The sequence below is a fragment of the Trachurus japonicus genome, chromosome 13, assembly GCF_045865225.1.
Source record: "Trachurus japonicus isolate A0001 chromosome 13, Traja_1.0".
NCBI classification, from domain to species: Eukaryota; Metazoa; Chordata; class Actinopteri; order Carangiformes; family Carangidae; genus Trachurus; species Trachurus japonicus.
In genome coordinates this window covers 34,217,716-34,230,716 of record NC_140919.1, presented here as the reverse complement: position 1 = coordinate 34,230,716, position 13,001 = coordinate 34,217,716, and the positions used below count along the sequence as shown (strand labels likewise).

The window sequence follows — 13,001 nt, the reverse complement described above, 5'->3', positions numbered from 1 at the left end:
TACTATAGAAAATGTTACATTGCAGCAACGGTAGCGTGGAGAGAGAAATGAAAGGATCACGGGAAAGTTCTCTGGTCAACAATTAAAATCTTAGACGGTTTTAAAGTGGTTAACGAGCGGTTGGGTGCATAGAGCAGTTGAGATCACTATGATCTTGGGCCCACTGGGGAAAAAGAACTTGTGTAATTACAGTGCCCTTCTCTCCCTTTGCTGCCTCTCAGCCACCCACTCATTATCCAATTGAAACACATCCTTGTGTATCATAGCCTCCATTATTGGCTATATATACAAGGCTTCAGAAGGACTGAACCTGCAAATTGTTCTTTGCTGGGGTTTCATGCGACTAACTGCACACATAAGACCTCTGCTGAACCCAAGAGCATGTTATTATCTAGGCCTTATTGTTGCAGAGTAAGCAAGTTGCAAGCTTAATAAATGACTCTCAGACAAATATAAAGTCATTTGGGATTCGGGAAAATCTCCCAGGCGAAAAAGCCAAAAAGCACAATTTGTGTTTCATCTACCTGTTGCATTGGAGAGTATTTTGTGGATGGAAGATTTTTTTTAAAGCCACACTGGCCTTCTTCCTTTTCTGTATCAATTACACAGGAGAACAATATGCACCCTGTTTGATACAATCAATCCTCCTTGGCACATAAAGACCTGTGTGTGGAGATGGTTTCCGAATATCCAATTAAGTTGCGTACAAGAGGCCAGAGGCTAAAAGATCCAGAGGAGGACAGAGGGCCTTTCTTTGCACTCTTCAGGCTGAAGTACATTCATACTGACCAGGCTAAACTAATAGTAAAAATAAGAGAATTAATAAAACAGTGATGATTCAGAGGTGATAACAATGCCACAAAAAGAGCTTTTTAGCGCTTACATAATATTTTTTACATCCAAAGAATGAGTCTTTGTCCACATCATCTTCATGAGAGTGGCCTGTCAATCCAGGTTCTTAGCCATGCTGTCATTGTTGGTCTTCAGTCAGTCAGTCAGTCAGTCCATCAACCTCACAGAGCAGCTATGACTCTTTGTGGTGCTGTGTATACATGGCTGGATAATCAATTGGGAAAAGTGGGCACCTGTCTTGAGGATAGAAAGCAAGACCCCCTAAAAAGCTGCAGTTTTACTCAGTGGCATATATTCTAAAGAACTCTAACTTAAGTTGGGAAAAGATAGGTCCTATTGTATTACCCATCATGGGTCAAAATCTAATTTAAGCTCTTTTCTATTTCTGGTGATATTGATACCATGCATATTACTGAACTGCACCCAGAACACTGCACCTTAGCGATGGTTCTACTTTAAGACACTTTGAATTGCGTGGGCCACACATGTGCTCAGAAACAGAGTAAGGGATGACTCACCGAACTGTATGACCACAGTTCATGTGTTCTATGCACCGCTTCACTCTCAGAAAGACCATTTTTTGGTGTAATAAGAGGTTGAGGCAATGCAAACCTACTATTGTGTTTCTCCCTTTGGACTTTTCAGTTTACTGTTTTGATGAACTGTGGGGTCAATTGAGTCCCGAATTGACATTTATGAAGTTGCCTGTGTGTTTTTCTCTTGAATGTCAAAACAAAGCACAGACGTTTTGGTGACCATAAGAGTGTGCACCTCTACTCTTAAGTGCCCCAAACCGATGACGTCTTCCCTTTAGACCTCCCGGAAGGAATGAACTGATGCTGTGGTTGTTCGGTGTAACAAACATGATGAGCAGCCTTTATGCTCCTCTTGTGAAAGAGATCCTTGTGATTGTTTTTATGTTCAGGTGGTCAGAATAAATGACAGAGTCAAGCCAGCACATGATCTAGTGGTAAAGTCACAGTATTTGTCATAAGGATCAAACCTGTGTGAAACCACTTACCTTTAATGCACTTTAATGCAGGATAACATACAATTGTCTTTGTTCCCTGCAATGATAGTGCTCTGAAGTGAAGTAAGAGGATTAATAATGGCATGGGAGTCAACATGTCCTGTTTAGTTCCCTTTAAGCAACTTTTATTGGCTAGATTGGATTATGGATAAATAAAACATGAAAGTATGATTTAAAACATTGGTCTTCACAGTTATACCAAGAAAGTCCAGATAACAGGGTTCAGGGGTTATAAAATGGACCTTGGCCCGCTAAAATACTGGTGGCTTGGTAATCAACCCATTATTAATTGTAAATAAATGGCTGTTAATTTCAAGTCTTAAACAATGGCACTTTTCATAATTTCATGTTGAATTAAAGGCAAATTTGTGGACACTTAGGAATAAACAAGTTACTTCGATGGACTAACAGATTATCTCTGAGGTATAAGGTCAGTGGTTAATGATTAGTTTAATTCCATATATGTTGTGCTGTGTCCATAAAAGAAAACACATGAAATTCATTGTGAAGCTTCACATCAAGAGTAAGGTCAGTAAATTGGGATATGGCTCCATCTGTTGGGACAAAGCGGCATCAAAGGAAAACGTTTCATCTGGTGTCTCTTCACCCAGTGACCTTTGGTGCTAACACCAGCTGACTCACAGGAACTAACTAAGTGTTACAGATTTCACATGACATGTGTGAAAGCAGTGTTACGTCAGTTTTCATTAACACACACAATCACTGACAGAGATCCTCCACTCAACTGAACAGACTCAGAGGGTCTCAATAGCCACATACACCTGTGAAAGGAGCTATAGCCTACATACCTGTTGAATCATGGAGAGCAGCGCACAGGGCTCATCTGTTTCTTCCTGGAGTGAATGTTTTGTGCTGAAGCGGATCCGCAGGTTGGTCCCTGTTGGTTTCAAGAAAGAAATCCAAGAGTTGTCTACACTGGCCGGACCTGTGGTAAGTAGCTTCCATTACAGTACTGTACATCTACAGTCGTTTTCCAATCATTCTCTCACTCATCATTTTACCGTATTAATAATGAAGAAGAGTGATGATAACAATGGCTTTATGTTTGTTATTCTCTTCAGGTTATATCCCAGTTCATGATTTTTGCTGTGAGTTTAGTCAGCACTATTTTCTGTGGCCATCTGGGAAGGATAGAGCTGGCATCTGTGTCTTTAGCCATAGCAGTAAGTACTATAGTGTAAAATATAATGTTCTCACAAGTAAAACCAACAGAACATAACCCACTATATATTTTTGTTATATCCTCAGGTCATTAATGTTACAGGTATATCAATTGGCTCTGGGTTGGCATCGGCATGTAATACTTTAATTTCTCAGGTAAGAGTTTCAGCTTGTCATACCCATTTTTTGTACCCATTGTGGCCAAATGTTTGAAAAACAAACAAAAAAAAAAAACCACACACGCACACATTTATATTTCAGACCTTTGGGAGCCGTAACTTCCTGAGAGTTGGAGTCATTATGCAACGGGCTATTCTCATCTTACTCCTGGCATGTTTTCCCTGCTGGGCAATCCTTATCAACACAGAGCCCATTCTGCTGGCTGTCAAACAGGAACCAGAGGTGGCCAGGTCAGATATCTAAAAAAAATAAATAAATAAATACAAATCACTCCCTGTCCATCTGCTTGTTATTTTATTGTTGATTCTGATGGAATATATCTCTCTTTAGGCTGGCTCAGATGTATGTGAAGATTTTTATGCCAGCCCTTCCTGTGAGTATGTCTAATCACTTTACAACTAATTTTAGGCTGTTCAGATCTCTAACTTTGATGTCCTGTGGGTGAACAGTGAACTTGAAAAGACTGACTCCAGAACTTGGTACCATAAAACTGAGATGTGAAATCATTTTATATCTTGAGCACGACATCTCACATGGTGATTTTAAACCTTGAACCTATTTACAGATTTCTATAATCACTGATTCTGTTTGACTTTTTTATTTTTTATTTTTTTTATGTCCGACTATATTTCCTCCTCTGTTATTTGTTGCTTTATATATATTGTGGCCTACACAAGATGTGATACCTTTATTGTTTTGTCTTCGTAGGCAACATTCATGTATTCATTAGAAACAAGATATCTGCAAAACCAGGTAAGTCCATAATTACTCATCATTAAGTAACAGTACAGTTTGATGATATACAATAAAGAGGGGTCACAGAGATTGGCAGAAAAATTCTATTAGCCCGGTTTCTATTCATTTAGCCACACTGTAGATAGACCCAGGCTGCATACTGATTGTGACATTAGGGATTACTATTATCTCAATTCAAACAGTAATGAGGTCAGTGCTGCCTAAATTTCTCTTTGTCAGGGGACTTGTGAGTGAATCCACAAGCCTCAAAGTGCTAAGTCCCAAACTGTGCCGTCATTTCTACTTTCACATTAATTTCTACTAACACTGTCCTCACAAGGCCACATCACTCAAGTCCAAATTGGCTCTGTATCCGGTGCAGACATATCCATGTCTTGTTGCATTATACATACTTATACTTCCTGTTAATGAGAGTAAAAAACTCACAGTGGGGAAACAAGTGAAGAGCTCCTACAGTCATGTGGGTTCTTTCTTTATCCTTGTCTAACAGGAATCATTTGTGACACTATACCCTAGGGCATCATATGGCCTCAGGTAATCACAGGCTTTGTGGTGAATCTTCTTAACGCACTCATCAACTACATCGTTCTCTACGCATTAAATATGGGAGTAGCGTGAGTATCATTTATTGCACTGCACATGGCTTTTTCAGTATCATCATTACTGGTGGCATCATACTGTAGAACCAAAATTGTATTTTCCAATATTCTTTGCAGTGGTTCTGCAGTTGCCAACACCATTTCTCAGTTTGCCATGGCTGCAATTCTCTATGCTTATATCATGTGGCGAGGTCTTCATAAGGCCACATGGGGAGGTGAGCCCATTTACATAGGCAGATAGTGATCATATAATCAGAGCCTCCAGTGGTTTTTCCCAGTGTGTGTTAAAAGCTCTTAATGTTCTTAGTCCTTCTTGTCTATCAGATTTGCTTTGAATTTATGAGCCATCCAGAACTCTCCTAGGCCATATTGTTAATTTTAGTTGTTTATATCATGTCCTTGTCTTAATGCTAACTTTATCATTCTTATTTTATTTTTTTCTATTCTATCTTTTAATTATTATTATTATTATTATTATTATTTTTACAATATTTTTTTAATGAACATTGTATTTCATTTATTATTATTATTATTATTATTATTATTATTATTATTATTATTATTATTATTATTATTAATTTATTTTTATTCCTTTTATTTAATTTATCACCTGTCTGTTGATATTTCTTCCTCTACAACACCAGTAAACATCGTATACAGGATCTGATATCCTGAGGGCATTTAAACTAAGGGGTAGTTTTATACCCTTTTGTGCAAGCAGTAGTACTCGAGGAAGAGTCTTTGCTGAACAATCATATGGGGTCTTTGTTGTTCTGAAATGACTGGGTAACTGGGTGACTTATTGTTCCATTGTTTGACTACACAGGCTGGTCTAAAGAGTGCCTGCAGGACTGGGGCTCATACATCCGCCTGGCCATCCCCGGCATGGTCATGATGTGTGTTGAGTGGTGGACATATGAAATTGGAGGTTTTCTTGCAGGTACTGTAGGTCCTGTTGTGGATTTAAAGCAGCTGTGAGAAGTAAAGTTGACCTGACATCTAACTGTGTGTTTGTCATTGACAGGTCTCATAAGTGAGGTGGAACTTGGAGCTCAGTCCGTTGTATACCAGCTGGCCAATGTCGCATACATGGTGACTTTACTTATGTGAAATAATCTTTCCTCTACCAAATACTGAACAGACATTAAATTGTTAGCTTGTGAAATGATGATTGATTATTCTAGGCAGTGTAACAGCACATCTTATTAACATTGTACATATGTGTGTCATTAGTTCCCTATGGGTTTTAGTGTCGCAGGCACCGTAAGAGTTGGAAACGCCTTGGGAGCTGGAGAAACAGAGCAGGCGAAACTGTCTGCTAAAATGACAATGTTCTGCTCAGGTCAGTGTGCAATTGAACATTTTTTAATCTTATTAAATGACATCTATTTGAAGATGGGATAATTCTTGAACTGCTCTAATTTCACTCATACAATGAAGTACTACTGGAGTAGCTCAGAGGTTTCCAAACAAGTTGTGACTGACGATCTGAGTAGAACATCCTCTCACTTCACCTGCCCTTGAACATGGCCTTGAAGCCTCTGAGCCGCTCCAGCAGAGCTACTTATTGGCCAAAATCAGACAGCTGCTGGTTTGTCCCTTTGTGAATGATGCAACTAATGGCTAATCAACTCTGTTTCTCTTTACCAAAGTTTCAGTGTCTGTGTGTTTGTCAATTCTCATTGGGACTCTGAAGGACCATATGTCATACATTTTCACATATGATGAGTGAGTACATCTTTTTCCTTCATCATTCTTCTAACTACAGACCTTTCACTTTTCTCAGGGTGTGTTACATTTGCTCAGTACAGGTTTGACCAATACGTACACTACGCACGTTGCATAGGGCCCTGCAAAATAATGCGAATAATGGGGGGCTAAAAAGACTCCTGTAGCTCCATCATCTGCGTTTCATTTTCAAAATATATATTTTGCAGAAAGTGGTAAATACAAATGATATAAAATGACCAGCGCGACAAATAACCTGCCTACTTGTGAACTGTGTTCGTGTGTCCACATTGTTAAAGTTTAGCGTTTCATTTTCACAACATGTAGTTACAACTTAAAGGGATACTCCACCCTAAATTGATAATTCACCAATTTTCTACTCACCGTCATGCCAAGGAAGGGTTTGGAGAACTTTCAGAGTCATCAAAACACTTTTGGAGTTTTGGAGTCCGGCTGGCAATGGATTTTCATATACAGTAGTAATGGCGGCGGATAGCGCTCACTTTTGAATCGTCCAAAACACACACTATGAAACATACAAATACCTCCATACTGCTCGTCCGTACTGACCCAAGTGTCCTGAAGCCGCTACATGAAAAAGTAGTTCAGAAAAAAAAAAATTCATCTCTGTTTTTAGCCTTGTTGTAGCAGTAGCTCCCAGTGGCTCTGTTGATGTTTGTGCGTATGCGCGAGATTTGCTGCATGATGTTCGTTCATCGGTGACGGTGAGTAGAAAATTGGTGAAAATATCAATTTTGGGTGAAGTATCCCTTTAATTTATACAAAATAAAAAACAATGGATAAATGTTGACTGAAGATTGAATTTTGTTTGCTTGTGTTTGTTTGGATAGCCCACAGGCAAATATAGATGCAGATATCTTAGTAAATCAAATCATGAAATATTTCTACAGTGGTGCTATAAATAATTTCCTATTTGAAAATTTTGCAGGAAAAACAAGTGCAGCCAACTTTTATGGAGCTGAATTAATAGTAACCATAATGTACAGGTGCTAGGCTTAAATTTGTCCAGAGATGCTGGGTCATCAACCAGTACAAGCACAGATCCATTGTTCTTTATTGGTCTGTTAATTTAGTCAGACCAACAGGTGGTGTAATTTGTTCAAAGGGGGGGAGGAGTGGGAGCGTCTGGTTCCATGTGTGACTTCATGTAGAAGGGCCCCTTAGTAGTATTTTTCTTAGGGCCCCATGCAGGTCTGAACTGGCTCTGCATGACACAAGTCTGTCAGAGATAACAGGTCTTTAGTAAACTTTCACCATTATATAAGTTACTGCCTGCAAAGAAAAACAAAACAAAACAATGAACTCTGTTATTCTTTTACATATTAACTTGAGGTAAATGTGTCTGACAGGTGCACTCATGCTGTTTAACATGATCCAGGAATAATGACTAGGCACTCTCTTTTCTCAGAAATAGTATATGTATGAAATTGCTCAAAAATAAAACACACAAAAAAATATTCTTGTCATTTACACATTTCTTGAATTTTGAGTCTTTCCTCTTTGTCAACAGACAAATTAGAGAAAGGGTTTCTGATGTCTTAACTTTCTATGCTCCATTTGTACTCCTAGATGCCATATCAGTAAGTATATATTTTGAGATCTCATGAAATAGCATATATTGTTGTATTTTTTTTTTGGCTGGTCAAATGACATATTTATTTTTTGTGTGTGACTAGGCTGCCTCAAGTGGCATTATACAAGGAGCTGGTAAACAGAGAGTTGGGGCTATTTGCAATATTCTTGGTTATTACGGTGTTGGTTTCCCAATTGGAATCCCTCTGATGTTTGTCGTGAAGTTAGGAATCAAAGGTGAGATTTCGATGTTTTTTTTTTTTTTAGCCTTTACATTGTTGACTGGTAGTTTTCAAGTTGTGTCCCCAGTGTCTATTTTTTAGTAGCTCATGTTCTTGCTACCGTTCCCAAGCAACTCATTTCTTTTACAGGTCTGTGGACAGGCTTGTTTACCTGTGTGTTTCTGCAGTGCTCCTTCCTGATTTTCTACCTGTCAAGAATGAACTGGAATAAAGCAACAGTCGAGGTTAGTATTCAGTGGTAAATCCTCCCATTATACATGGCTTGAGGCTATTTCTTTATGAATATGACATTCACACCTTGTTTTTCCTCCAGGCTCAAGTCAGAGCAGGCGTGTGTGGGAGCTCCTCAGACACAAGTAAGAAGAACTGTGCAGTGACTGAAGCGTTTTATCCTGTTATAAAGAGAGGAAAAACACAGATTCTGGTCAACATGGGAAATATTATCTTTGTATCTCTGCTGACGTAAAGAGAACTGTTGCCATGACTATTATCTCTAAAGTTTGTGTATGTGTATGTGTATGTGTATGTGTATGTGTATGTGTACATATGTGTAGCCTATGTGTATGTGTGTATACAGAGTACAAACCAAACAAAAAATAGTTTCATGTGTCTAAGTGGAAATGTGATCTTTATATTTATATTTATGTCCAGGTCCACAGCCAGATGATTTGGGTAATTCGCATGGCCAAATAGACAGCATGGACCTGGTTGCCGCTGAGGAACCAACAGTGAAGGAGGAGCTGCCTCACAGGACTCTGGTTCTGCGTAGGGGGTTGGCTCTGGCTGCCATGCTTCTCGTCCTGGCTGCTGGGATCATTACAAACCTACTGATCACTAACTTGGTTACGTGAACATGAACAAAGTCTGTTGTGTTCAGTCCAGTAATTCATGAGCCACCAGTGCTCAATATGATACAGATGTCTGCCCTCCAGGATGTCAAAGGACACAGTAGAGAGGCAGAGCAGCAGATGAGCAGGAAGCAGGAAGTGAAATGCTCCATGATCAATGGATCTCTTCTGAGTGTTCAGTTCACAACCACATTCAACAACCTCTGTATTTACAACATTAAACAGTTCATTGTGGTCATCTTGAGTGTTTGGGATCATTCTGATTCTTCACTTAATACCAGAACATTTAAAACTATTTGATGAGGAGGAGTGTATGTATCGATCCAGTTCTTGGTAAAGTCGACCTCAGATGAAAAGGCCTTTGATAAGGGCACAAGAAAGTGCACACTTGCTCCACAGCCAGAAGTCCGACAGGCAAAAACATAGTGAGGCCTCTCCTAAAGATCAGCTGGGTGGTGGAGAGACAATTTCCCCTCACCTGCTGGACCACATGTGCTACAGAAATGTAACTGAGAAGAAATATAACAGTCCCCATTACTATATTTTGTTAAATTAAAAGGAGAGCGTAGGATCGCAAAAACTGATAGGAAAAAATGAATTCAAAGACCCAATGCCCTCAGCTTTGCCACAAACATTATACATACCCAGTGCAGTAGTGACAAGTGAGATTATCCACTGCTGGTACAGTATCTTCTGTTTGCCTATGCACAAGAGCATTCTAGTGCACACACACTAGGGTGTAAATACAAATCTCTAATTAATATGCACTCTCACCCTGTAACATCAGTAAGCATTCATCATGTGCAAAACCAGACCTATGATCTTCCTGAAGTAAGGTTTTATAAGTTAGAGCTATATTTCTCCTATCTGGTCTTCATGTGTAGCACACGTACTTGAACAATCACCTGAAGTGAAATGTGAGAGCAGCTGTGGAGACTCACTCAACAGAGGTGAAGATGAAGCCAATCACTGTTTTAGTAGAGCTCAGTACCAGACCTTCAACCAAGACTGAGGGATACTTTGCTGGCGTGGATTACCCTGGCATTATCCCCTGTCCTGAGAGCATTACCAACCCAGGCACATGCACATAAACTGTAGTCATCATTTTGGACAAAGTTCCTTAGAAAAAGAGATTGCTTCTGAGAGTGTTCAGAAGATAACTGAACATGTCTCAAGCTAAGTAAACCTTAAGTTCAACTAGAGAATGCATTTCCTGAAGGAAATACGGGTGAATGCTGAAAAATGGAAGCTGAATGAGCTGACTAAATTGTTGAAACAATTATGAATTAAGGGAAGAAACTGCTGAAGAAATCTTGAAGAGATGAAACAATATATGAGGAGTATGAAATGGTTGGAAATTACTTGAATTGCTGAAGATCAGTATGAAGAAATTGAAAGGCTAAAGTCTACTCAGATTTATTTAAAACTGACAGTTTGAAAACATTTTTGAACCATTACTAATATAGATGAAACGATATCTGAAGAGTAAAAGTAGAATAAAATAATTTAAAGGGAAGAATAAATAAGAATAACTACATCATATCTGAAGTGGAACATAACAGTAGAAATGTTTTTTGTTTTTTTTTAAGTTTGAGGAAAATGTAGAAATCCTGCATATTTATAGTTTAACAGTTGAAGGGTTGAAACCTGAAATAGGGGGAAAAAAATTAAAAGGTAGAACTTAAAAGAAGGATGTTGAATTTTTATGAAATATTTGGGAAATTGATTGAATTTTTGAAGATTAGTGTGAAAATAAATGAACATTCAAGTCTACTCAAATTAATAAATATATTTGTAGGCTACTTTAAAATATTTGTTGAACAAATATTAAAAAAGATGAAACAATACCTGAAGAGTATAACTTGTAAGCAGGAGGATGAATGACATGAAAAGGATGAAAATACCTGAATTGTTTATGATAAGTGTAAGAAAAAGTGTGAAAATATATACATTCAGCTGAAAAAATTGAAACTCCAAAAATGGTCGAGAAATAGTCTGAATTGTTGGAATTAATGAGAAAACGTTAAAATCCTTCAAAGTAAAATGTAAAGGTTGAAGAGGTGAAAGACAAAACCCAGGATATGAAGTCTGAAATCTCCATTACAGTATGAGAACAAACTGAAATGTTGAGATGTTTAAAAATTCCCCTCAAAGATATGGGAAGGTCATTAATGAGCTGTAAACCGGTGTCTGTGTGTGTGTGTGTGTGTGTGTGTGTGTGTGTGTGTGTGTGTGTGTGTGTGTGTCTGTCTGTGTGAGTGTCTGCCTGTCTGTGTGTGTATGTGTTGGACTTTGACATTAAAGTAGGTGAGCCTCCTCTATGTCCCCACTGATCTGATTTAGAATGCCTGTGAGTCTTCAAACTCTTCATGTTCTTCTTCTTTGAACTTCAACAGATTCAACATAGTTTCACCTATAGACTTCATTCACAGTAATGTAAGGCTATAAAATACTCGGCTGCATCAACCCGTCAAAATGTTTACAAGCTTTGTGGTGTAAAGACAAGACAAGTTGACAGACAAGGTGAAAATTATAAATAAATAAATAAAAAATATTTAAAATGTAGCCTAGTGTTCTGACCACAGGAGCATTAACACCATGATAAATGACATTATTACCACAGCATTTTGAGCTGCCTGCTTATCTTCACTCAGCATCCCTGATCACACAGGAAATATTGTCTCTTGTTCAATGAAATCAAATTTCATTGAACAATAGATTACCCGCAAAAAATCCTTGCAGTTCATAATAAGACCACCCAAAGCACAGTATAATAGGAGCCCCACTCTTGCAGTGATTCTACAGACCTGCCTGAAGGGGGAGAGCAACTCCTATTTATGTTGAGAGATAAAAACCTTTGGGTCCTGGTAGACTAAACACAACTGTCCCTCACCTCCCCATGTTTTCTCATGAAGCCTCTTCCACCAAATGTAAGCAAACAGAAAGGAGGGTTTGTTGCTACTGTTGTGGTCTGGACTCAGCAGTACAGCAGGGAGAAAGGCTGTAATGCACTGTAGAGCTGGGCTATTCTGAAATTAGTACACTGTACACATCAGTTCAAAGACCTTAAACAAACATTATAATATTACTGCAGTCAGTGCTGAGCAACATTGGCTTAATTTCATATATATTTTCACTGACATTCATAAACACAAAAGTAAGGAAAACATCCTGTTTACTAAAGCTGGGTTCATCAACATTTTCTGAAATCAAAACTAACCCAAAAGACTACTATAAAACGAAGGAGACTTTACATAATATAATTAGGAAAGAGGTGAATATCTGAAACACAGACTGTTTGTGCTCAAGCTGTTCAGTGAACCTGCTGGGACTACATATTGTAATGCAGAGATGGTCTGTGTAAAACTTGAGAGGGTTATTATTATTCAGTCTGGATGTGGTTGCAAGGGTATCACATGCAGATTTAGTGCTGTTAGTTACCTGGCCACCTCAGGGTCCTGGCCCGGACATAAGAGGATGGCCTCGGCATTGAGGAGCAGACCCCAGAAGGCGATCGAGACGGAACAACAGCAGGATGATGATGCCCTACTGAAGGATCACCAACACCATCAGCAATTCAAATTCAATTCAAATCAGTAATTAGTATAGGCTACACACTGAAGAAGACAGCTGTCAAAACCGGTCTGTGTGTTTAGTTGCCTGTACACGACGGAAACTGAGTGTTGCTGGCTTTTTGTTTGTACTGAGTTTCTCTATAGCCGAGCACCTCTTGACTTTTTTCTTTATTTTTTTTTTTTGAGTGTTGCACGTTCTTCCTTATTTTTGCATGATGTAATTTACCATTTGGAAAGGACAGCAGTAAGGGGTCCATTAAAAAATAAATAACAGTGTTTTATATAATCTTATCAAAGCGTTTTCCAAACCTGAGTCATCGAAGTAGCCTACTATCACCTGACAGCCTCAAACCATGTCCAGCAGCTACAGTATAGTGGTGACATTTATGCTATGAAATGAACACGCAAGATGTTTG

At 38.6% G+C, this 13,001-nt stretch overlaps 1 protein-coding gene across 1 annotated transcript; it reads left to right on the top strand.

Annotated features, from left to right (window-relative positions):
* Positions 1–2,610: 2,610 nt before the first annotated feature.
* Positions 2,611–9,255, top strand: slc47a3 (solute carrier family 47 member 3). The gene is made up of 17 exons (XM_085796144.1): positions 2,611–2,833; positions 2,965–3,066; positions 3,152–3,220; positions 3,326–3,474; positions 3,575–3,617; positions 3,953–3,997; positions 4,517–4,614; positions 4,717–4,814; positions 5,426–5,539; positions 5,624–5,691; positions 5,833–5,941; positions 6,252–6,327; positions 7,859–7,928; positions 8,025–8,157; positions 8,292–8,386; positions 8,476–8,518; positions 8,814–9,255. Exons 1-17 carry the CDS (start codon positions 2,702–2,704, stop codon positions 9,011–9,013), a joined length of 1,644 nt encoding a protein of 547 aa, XP_085652270.1. The 5' UTR covers positions 2,611–2,701; the 3' UTR covers positions 9,014–9,255.
* The last annotated feature ends 3,746 nt before the right edge of the window (positions 9,256–13,001 follow it).